Source organism: Bos indicus x Bos taurus, chromosome 16, assembly GCF_003369695.1.
Source record: "Bos indicus x Bos taurus breed Angus x Brahman F1 hybrid chromosome 16, Bos_hybrid_MaternalHap_v2.0, whole genome shotgun sequence".
Classification (NCBI taxonomy): Eukaryota; Metazoa; Chordata; class Mammalia; order Artiodactyla; family Bovidae; genus Bos; species Bos indicus x Bos taurus.
Window position 1 is genome coordinate 51,356,409 of NC_040091.1, and position 10,288 is coordinate 51,366,696.

The 10,288-nt window shown below is 49.2% G+C and overlaps 1 protein-coding gene across 1 annotated transcript; it reads right to left on the reverse strand.

Moving 5' to 3' along the window:
• Positions 1–2,234: 2,234 nt before the first annotated feature.
• Positions 2,235–9,865, reverse strand: LOC113906223 (chymotrypsin-like elastase family member 2A). Its single transcript, XM_027564114.1, has 5 exons — positions 9,611–9,865; positions 7,714–7,842; positions 5,353–5,489; positions 3,727–3,872; positions 2,235–2,555 (listed from the first exon to the last, which is right to left on the reverse strand). Exons 1-5 carry the CDS (start codon positions 9,766–9,768, stop codon positions 2,235–2,237), a joined length of 891 nt encoding a protein of 296 aa, XP_027419915.1. The 5' UTR covers positions 9,769–9,865.
• Between the last annotated feature and the right edge of the window lie 423 nt (positions 9,866–10,288).

Below are 10,288 nucleotides of genomic sequence, written 5' to 3' on the forward strand. Positions count from 1 at the left end.
ACCCTACTTATCCTCCCATCTAATCCGTCCTGGGCCAGGCTCCTTTGAAATGCTGGTGGCACCTCCAAAGTCGGACTTGGGTTTTCCTCTGCCAGGATGAGATCATAGCTTTTCCCCCGTTGACTGAAAAAAATCTTGTAAATTAATGGCCACTCTCTTCTTGATTTTACATTTTCTCTAACAAACTTTTCTGGAACCTCTGGTGCCTATAACCACTTGTTGGCAAAAGGAACGCCAACAGACAGACAAATGAGCAAGGAGCCGGCAAGTATTAATGGGAAAACTTGGAGACGGCCACCTGCTTGTTTTGACACTGCCCATTTGACAGTGCTGTCTTCCTCCTGGGACCACATGCTCACGGCTGTGGTGTCATATCTGATTTTATAATAGAGTGTTGGTTTGGTTTCATTAAACAGCTCTCTGTAAATTCAACTTAAAATAATGAAATCAGATGCCAACTTTCCTGTCTTTGAGAGCTCTGACACTACAACTCCCACTTGTTCTGGCTCCTAAAAGAGTGAGTGAGTCTTGATCTAGTTCAAGTCCCATTTTACAGAAGAGCAAACTGAGGTGGTGGCAGTGCTGGGGGGTGGGTTAAAAAGTGTCCCCCTGCCAATGCAAGGGGACATGGGTTCGATCCCTGGTCCAGGAAGATTTCACATGCCGAGAGGCGACTACACCCATGTGCTGCATCTACGGAAGCCCGTGCTCTGCAACAAGAGAAGCCATTGCAACGAGAAACCCTCACGTCACAACTGGAGAGTAGCCCCGGCTCACTGCAACTAGAGGAAGCCTGCACACAGCAAGGAAGACCAGCGCAAACAAGAAAGGAAAAAAGTAAACGTGCCCCCAATCAGCACAGTGTCCTCCTCTTCCCCTCCTCTCCCAAACATCCATCATCAGGCACGACACCTTAATCCCCCCCCCCAGGTACCCCCCAGACCTGCCCTTCTTGTGACATCCCTCCATGTTCTGGCTGTTTCCACCTACCGTTGATTATATCCATGGCTGCTCCCAAGATTGGTGCTTGTTTTGTTTTTGTTTTTTTTTAAATACAATTTTTTTCTGGTTTCCATTATAAATGAATGTTTATCCATTGTTTTAAAAAAAATAGGAATTGAGCTGGTTTGGAAGTTTGTGAAGAACTGATTTTGAGCTCACAGGACACAGTCGGAGTTGTAGTGGGACCAACTCAGCTCCGTTTACCTGGACTGTCTTGGTCTGAAACACAAAGTCCTGCATCCCAGGAAACCTCCCAGTCCAGGGTGAACTGAGATGATTGGCCACCCTACAGAATATCTGGGGGACCCTTTGGTTTATTTTTGTTACTTGTTAAACTTGTTTGATTTTAATGAAAAATTCTACCACTATAAACAAGCATTGATTACATTTAGAAAAATTTTATCTACCAGCTAATAAAATAACATATATTAGTCTTTTTACTTTGGGCTATAAAATAACCTATAATAGATCTTTCCCCATTAACATAGATACGGCTTTTTGAATATATAACCAAGGCTTCCCCGGTGGCTCAGATGGTAAAGAATCTGCCTACAATGCAGGAGATCTGTGTTCGGTCCCTGGGTTGGAAAGATCCGATGGAGGAGGGCATGGAAACCCACACAGTATTCTTGCCTGGAGAATCCCCATGGACAGAGGAGCCTGGTGGGCGACAGTCCATAGGGTCGCAAAGAGTCAGACACGACTGAGCGACTAAGCACAGCACAGCACAGCACACATGTAACCCCAGAACATGTGATTCAGCTTTTTTAAAAAACGGTTTGGTTCTCTTTTCCTGAAGTCAAGAAGAAGTCTTTTTGCCTCTGGAAATCTCTTACCTCTCCTGTAATTATCTAAGAAAGTTGCAATGATATTTTACATCAGAGGTTCTACATAAAATTAAATGTACAGTTAACGGTGGAGGTAACTAATGCTTATGTGTCACTTAATCGGGGTCATTAAGGTTTAACACTGCTCTTTAACTGCTAAAAATATAGGGGAACCCCTTTAGAAGGACTAGTTTCCAACAATTAAGGCTGTGGGGGACTCAAATGATTGGGTTTGGGGCTTTGCGGATAAATGTAGCATTGGGCAGTAGGGTCTGGGCTTACACATAGATAAAGAAAAGTAAAATACTCCATGAATCCTAGGAAAACTGCTCTTAGTGCTGGAGGAGTAACCTTTATTTTCAACCTCTTTGGACAAAGCTGTCCTCTATGTGCCTTTCACTCAACTTACACAGAAACTGTCAAGGCCCATGGGGAGCCCTGTGGAGACTGCCCAAGCCTGCACTTTCTAGCTCTCAGGAGGAGGGAGGGGATTCTTAGAACATAGGTGGACATGGCCCTCATTGGGCCGGGGCCGGGCAGGGCCCTGGGGCTCACGGCGTGTCCTGTTCTTACCGAACTGATCCAGTCATTGTAGTTGGAGACCCGGGTGAAGACGGAGGGCTTGCGGTAGTAGTTGCAGCCGAGGGAGGACCCGAAGCTGACTATGCCGTGCACCTGCCACTGGCCGTTAGCCGCCTGGCAGTTCAGTGGCCCGCCGGAGTCCCCCTGGGAAAGAGCAGAGTTGTGTCAGGAGGGGCCTGGGGGCTTGGGCAGGGGGGTGGGCGGGGCAGGGGCTGCTCTTCAGAGCCCTTGTTTTACACACTGGCAGTGTATTTATATTGTTCCATGTGGGTCGCCAAGTTCCCCGAGGCCAGCCCTTGCAGTCACAGCTCAAGATGGCACCATAACTAGCCCTTGCTCTTTCTGGGTGCCTGGAATGGTGCTGAGCACTTTATAGGCCTTATTCCATTTCATCTTCACAAAAATCTACAAGGTAAGTATTGCTACGTGGTGGCTCAGATGGTAAAGAATCTGCCTGCAATGGAGGACACCTGGGTTCGATCCCTGGGTCAGGAAGATCCCCTGGAGAAGGGAATGGCAACCCATCCCAGTACTCTTGCCTGGAGAATCCCATGGACAGAGGAGCCTGGAGGGCTATAGTCCACTTGGTCACAGAGAATTGGACACAACTGAGCGACTAACACACACACCATTTCACCAAAGAGAAAAGCAAAACCCCTCAGTCTGAGGTTGTTCAGGCAGTAAGTGAAGGAGCTGAGATGTGTCCCTGAGTTAGAAATTCATGCGCTCCACCACCACTGGGAGTTTCCTCCCACTGGGGGAGTTTCCTGGGAGCTGGTCTGCATGGGCAGAAAGTGGAGGTCTCCAGTGTGATCTGAAGGACACATGAGGCTCCTTCCTGCTCTGTGCTCATGATGCAAAGTCCACCACATAGCAAGTCTATTGGTTAAGATGGTGTGTCTAGAAAGGCTGTGTGGTAGCTACCCTGAAGCGACCATCACGAATGGGGTTAATTCAACAGATAAACAGATAAACAGATAAACTTGAAATCATCTCAGAAAGGTCTTGACTCAACAAATAGGTCCCCTTGTCTCTCTTTCTACACAGAGGAAAGAATAAGAGTGATGACAGTAATGAGAGCCCTCAATGGGACTCAAGGCAGGACTTTCCAGCAGTGAAAGGGTAGACACTATTACAAGGAGAATCTCAAAACATCTTTTCTGGAGACTGCAAGGACAAAGGTCAGGGTCTCAAACATGTGAAGCTGCTTCCTAGCACTTTTGCCAGCAGGTGTGAGGATAGAGTCTAGGACCCCGAAAGACTCTCCCCACCTTCAGCTCCATTTTGTTGGCGGGGGGTGACTTCCTGGACTCACATTGCAGCTGGAGGTCACGCCGTCTCCCCCAGCACAGATCATATTGGTCTTCACAGTGCTGCCCCACCAACTAGGTTGGGAGCATGTGGCATAGTCCACAACGAGCAGCTTGCCCTGCTGCAGGATGTCAGGAAGAGCTCCATTGCCTGCATGAGACAAGAGAGAAGGTGTTACAGGGACAAAGGGAAAAAGCAAGTAGGGGATGCCTACTGAAATTTCTGCCCAGCCCCTTTTTCTCTGGTCCCTTTTCCTTCCTTCCATCCATAGGGTTGCCATGGAAGCAGCCAATTTGCCTACACTGTATCCTCACAGTTGATTGGCCACTGCTGATTGGTGCAGGGGTGAACACCTGACTCCAGCTAAGCCAACGAGCTGAGGTTACACAGCTAGTGGCCAACATAGCTGGGAATAAAGTCAAGCACTTGGACCCTTCCCTGGTTCTTGCTGCCTTCAGTGAAATACATTCTGCCTGGGTGTTTTCTGATAAATGAACCAGTGGCTGAATTTGTATTTCAATAAGTAAGAGATACATCTCCACTTCTCACTTCTGCTAAGTGTCCGTGGGTCCTATTTTTGCAGATAAGCCAGGCAAGAGAGTGATATCAATTTGAGTGTATGTGTGTCGACGTACCTCTGTAAAAAAAACGTCACGTATAGGTTTGTCATTATAAGAAAAAATAGTCACTTATTTGCATGGGCCTTCCTGGAATTTTCCAAACCTCTGGTGATTTCCCAAGGGGAGGGCAGGTCCTCTGCTCCTTCTTGGTGACTTACTGTCATTGGATTTCTGACCCTTAGGGCTTATGTCAAAGGGAGACCCACACGTAATCAGAGTCTGAGTGGCATGGTAAGGCGGCACATGACGAGTGAGGTTTGAGATGGGAAGGGGAGACTCTGATGAGGACCCCAGGGACCTTTGTGGAGCTGTAGAATCCTGAGGTCATGGAGTGAATGCTATTTTAGGCCCTGGCTTTGGGCCATAGGAGGGACTTCTGTGCCAGATGTCATGTAGTCATGGTGACAGTGACAACAACTAACACAGAGCACCAGGTGCCAGGCACTGGGCTAAGTGCTTCCAATGGATTATCGACAACCTTGTGATACAGAGCCTGTTATTATCCCCATTTTACAGATGAGAAAACGTCAGTGTGGAAAGGCTAAGCAATCTGCAGGTGGCCACACAGCAAATAAGTGGAGGAACTGGGATTTGAACCCAGGCATTCTGAATTCTTGTCTGTCTATGTGCATGCATGTGTGCGGGCTCAGTCACTTTAGTTGTGTCCAACTCTATGCGACCCTATGGCCTGTAGCCCACCAGGCTTCTCTGTCCATAGGCCTCTATGGCAAGAGTACTGGAGTGGCTTGCCGTGTCCTCCTCCAGGGCATCTTCACAACCCTGGAGATGAACGCTTGTCTCCTGCATCTCGTCTCCTGCATTGCAGGTGGATTCTTGACCCACTGAGCCACCTGGGAAGGCCTTGTCTGTCTACACTATCGTTCTTCTCCAAGGCAGCAGGCACTTCTTCCAGACTCCTTGGATAATGAGTGCAGAGAAAACCCCTGACTGAACCGGGGTGACATCGCCCACCTCCCTTGGGAGCCATGGGGCTCCCAGCACCCACTTACTCTGCAGTCTTCCCCAGCCCGTGACATAGCAGACGTAGTTGTTGGGCAGGATGGTGCCGGCAGGCGGCAGGCAGCCCAGCTGGATCTTGTCAGTCAGGGGGACAGAGCTGGCCAGTTTGAGCAGGGCAATGTCGTTCCTGGGTTGGAAAAGAAGCAGAGCATAACCAGAGGGTTGACTGGTTCTGTCCCGGATATATTTCTTATTCTAGCCCCAGCTTGGATCACTGAACCCCGTCCCTGGCTGGACTGATGCTGAATCTTCCTGCCACTGGGGTTCCGAGGGATCGGGAGCAGTTATGGTTAACCCCCAAGATTGCATTTAAAAAGAAAATTTTGGCCACATTCAGCAGCGTGTGGAATCTTAGTTCCCCTGCCAGGGATTGAACCCATGCCCCCTGCAGTGAAAGGCAGAGTCTTCACCACTGGGCCACTGGAGAAGTCCCTCCAGGACTGTATTTTGTCCCTGGTGGAGCTTGAAGCCCTAAATTCCTAAAGGCCTTTCAGGGGACTGTTTAAAACAGAGAGGGCAAGTAGGTCTGTCTTGCAAAGTCCACTCTGATGGATTAGTTGTGGTTGCCTGGCAGACTGTGTTGACAAGGACTCTGAGATTCTTTCCAGGATCAGCAAGGGAATAAATCCATGATTGCTTGGTGATGTCATGCTGGCCTTGTACTTCCTGTGTTTGGTTTAGAAAATAGCAGATGTTCAGACCAAAAGGACTTTTTGCCTTTATTCTTCACTCTCTCTTCCACCTTGAGCTCTGCTGTCAGATTTATCCCTGAGTTTCACGTCCTTGTCTAGGAAACCTTTAGCGATTGGCCAATCACATTTTCCACGATGGCTGCAATGAGATTTCCCACCTATTGGTGCTTGTTGCAATGTGATGTTGACACTTTGTCCATTGAGAGTTGGGGGTCTCAGTTTCTTCCCCCTGGTTGGGGATGGGGGGCCTGTGATGTTTAGGAAGTGACACCATTTGACTTCTGAGACTAAGTCATGACAAGAGATGAAACTTCTGTATGATCTTTCAAGACTTCTTTTCTTAGATCCTAAGCTCTGTGCCATGAAGAAGCCAAGGCCACATGGAGAGGCCATATGTAGCTAAAAATCTCTCTCCACTCTCTGCCCAGCCATCTCCTTCCCATCTCTTAAAGCTTCTCTGGACACATTCCATGTCGTTTTATGGCTTTCCAATGTCTTGTCGGTGTGTGTTTCATCTAGTTGACTAGTCCCTTTGGGGGCAGAGACTAATGGCTCATGGACTCCTTGCATCCTTTGTGAGCCATCGTCAGTGCTGGACCACAGCAGGCTGCCCAGATGAAAGAGCACGGAGAGTTATGGCCACAAGGCATCCTCTGCTCTCTCCTGGGCTGTGATGCAGAGTCATCAGAAGATTTGGTGAGTGAGCTCTCTGGGCAGCCATTCAAGAGTGGCATCTTGGGCTGCAGAAGAGGCCTGTGTGTGGTTAAATTATGCAAATTTGAAGAGATGGCTGGGGTACTTCTTTCTAAAGGCCCTTCTGGAACTGCAGACGTGCTCTTGGGATGGAAGAGGATGATGGATACTTCCTGCTTCTGATGGGGAAGCAGGAAAAGGGAAGATGACTTTCTGTCCCTGGTAAGGAGATGCCAACAATGCCACATGGTCGTTATTCATATCTAAGCCAGCAGGCTCCTTAACCAACCCCCGCACTGCCTCACAGCCACACTTCCGGCCATGGGCTCCCTGAGAGCTGCTGCAGTGACCTGTGCATCTCTGTGCGTCCAGCACCCTGTGTGGTGTGTGGAACATGGGTGGGGGGATGGTCACCAAAGGCTCAGGGTGAGCATGGGGTGGCATGTGTTTGTCCAAGGAGTTGGGAAGTAGAGTTTCCCTGCTGGTCGGGGAACCATCACTAGGGTTTTGCAGAGCTCTGAACCCTTGGCTAGCTTCCTGTGTCTGTTACCGAGGCTGCTTTGCAGGGTATCAGGGAGTCTGTTTTTAAAAGATCTTGCTGGGAGGAGGTACAGGGTGGAGGAAGGCAGGAAGGACCATGTCCCACTCTGCTCATGGACTCCACTCCCAGTTGTGGGGCCTGTAGACCCATCTCTGTGTCCTCAGGGTTTGGCACAGAATAAATCCACGGTCAGTGAGTGCCTGGGTGGACTGGAACGCTGTAGACTTAACTGGCAGGAGATCTAGGTTCCCCCTGCCACCCCAGTCACATGCCAGTGCAGGCCTCTTTGGGGCTGAGAACCTCTCCCCCCTCCCTACAGAAGGAGCAAAGGATGGGACAGCACCCACTGCTTTCTTTGAGATCGCCCACCCCCAGTCTGTGTCCCTGCCAACCCACCCCCCAAAGTGCACCCAGACAGAACGCACCCTTGGGCGAGCTGGTTGGAGTTCCACTTCTCGTGTATCACGGACTTGGAGACTGCGATGGTCAGTGAGCCAGACTCAACGGTGGAGAGACTCTGCCGGCCCACCACCACTCGGTAGGTCCTGGAGGAGCTGGGGGAGAGGGGGCCGGGCAGGGAAGGTGAGCTCTGGGCTGTCCTTTCCTCTCTCTGAGCCCTATGGGCTGGGACACCCCAATGAATGTACCGGTTAGAGACCAAGCTCTGGACAGTGCTGGGGGACCTGAGCCAGCTCCTGCTCCAAGAGCCACTAGTTGGCACTGGGAATTTTTCTTTCCTTGGGGCAATCGGTTAGTTACGATGTAACATAATAACTACAACAAAACAGTAATTACAACTACCTTATACCAACTGTAAACTATAATATAAAATAAAAGTTATAATAATATAAGCTCTATATTACTATAGGGGAAGTGAGATGGATACAGATAACCGCAGTCATTTAACTTAAAGGGCATTTTTTTAATTTTACTTTTTAAATTTTATTATCTTTTTTGGCCACAACTATATGGCATGCAGAACTTCCTAACCAGGGATGGAACCTGTGCCCCCTGCAGTGAAGCACGGGGGGGGTCTTAACTACTGGACCACTAGGGAAGTTCCCAAGGCCATTTTTTTTAGTTTAACTCCTCATTTCCTGTTTTTAAATGGGGAACCCTGCGGCTTGCACGCGAGGGTGCGTGCTCAGTCGCTCAGTTGTGTCTGACTCTTTGTGACCCCATGGACTGTAGCCCGCCAGGTTCCTCTGTCCACGGGATTCTCCAGGCAAGAATATTGCAGTAGGTTGCCATTTCCTTCCCCAGGGGATCTTCTTGACTCAAGAATCAAACCTGCGTCTCCTGCTTTGGCAGGCGGATTCTTCACCCTTGAACCACCTAGGAAGCTAGCCTGAGGCTTAGGAAGGACTAACTGGTCCAAAGTCTTACTCTCCAGCTCGTTAGTGACAACTCGGAGCTAGAAACAGGACTGCTGAATCCCAGACCTCTGTGATTTCCCCCACCACCTCATAGAACTTGTGAATTAGGTAGAGAGAAGGGGCCACCCCTGACAACGAGAGTGTCCCACTGGCCCAGTGGAAACTCCAGTGAGCGCCAGCCTGTGTAAGCTAAGCAGAGGCTGGAGGGAAGGAAGAGGACAGGTGAACAATGGATGTCCCAGAGCCTTTCCTTTCCCCGTGGGCCTTTATAATGGTGCTAGTTTCACTTTTATTGAGCGCTTACTCTGTGCTGGCCCGTTTAATGCATCATCTCGTTGAATCCACACTGAATACCCATGGATGCTTCCCCGGTGGCTTAGTGGTAAAGAATCTGCCTGCCAATGCAGGAGACACGGATTCGATTCCTGGTCGGGAAGATCCCCTGGAGAAGGAAATGGTAACCCACTCCAGTATTCGTGCCTAGAAAATCCCATGGAAAGAGGAGCCTGGCAGGCTATAGTCCATGGGGTCGCAAAGAATCAGACACGACTGAGCGTCCCAACTACAACTACTGCAAACACCGCTATCTGCTTTTTTGCGGGTGATGGTATTGAGATGAAGAAGTCATTCAAGTAGCTCAAGTGAACCCAGTTCCAGATCCAGAGGCCGTATCTAGTTGGCCCCAAAAGGGCAGAAAATGGGCCTCTCCCTCCCCATAGTCCCCCTCAGTGCCCTGCACAGGACGGTCAATCCATATACATATATGGGTCTATCACCTGACCAACAGACTGAACTGTAGATCGAAGAGAGTGTATTTCTTGGCCAAGGAAGTGGTTATGAGCGATGCTCCTTTATATGGGGTGGTTTCGGCCATCTGGGCTCTAACTGAGAGATGAGTGCTGGCTAGTAGGGTGAGCGGGCGGGGAGACGGGGGAATAGCAATTACCTGATGCAGTGGGCTGCTGTCAGGACCCAATTTTGTTCTATCAGAGACCCTCCGCAGGTGTGACGCCACTGGCCACTGGAGCTGTACTGCAGGGAGACCTGGGAAGAGGCACAGGTGATCCCATAGCTAAAAGGGCTGGACCCTCTGCTCTGCAGCATCCCAGCCCCGGGAGTGGGGGCACGGGAAGTTGAGCAAGCAAGACACTCGCCTCAGGTGCAAAATCTAAGGGGGCACGAAGAAATGCTAATCCAGCTACATAACATTGTAATAATCTTTAGAAAATTAACACACAAAAAATCTATGATGCACAAAATGTCAAAAATGTAAATAAAAACTCTATTAAGAAGTAATTAGTTAAAAAATTTTTTTTTGGCTGTGCTGCAAGGCATGTAGGATCTTTGTTCCCCAACCAGGGATGGAAGCCACGCCCCTTGCATTGGAAGTGGGGAGTCTTAACCACTGGACTGCTAGCGAAGTCCAAGAAGTAATTGTTTTGAGCATCTTTCTGTAGCGCGACTTGTTGGGATTTTTCCTTTCTTGGGAGCTATTTCTTCAGGACATATTCCTCCAATTTAATATGTGTAAAGCAAAATTTTTATCCCTTCTGCCCACTCCCCGAATCCGTGCTTTCCTTAAATTTTCTTGTCTTGGTAAATGGCAAACCAGCTGTACCTGCTG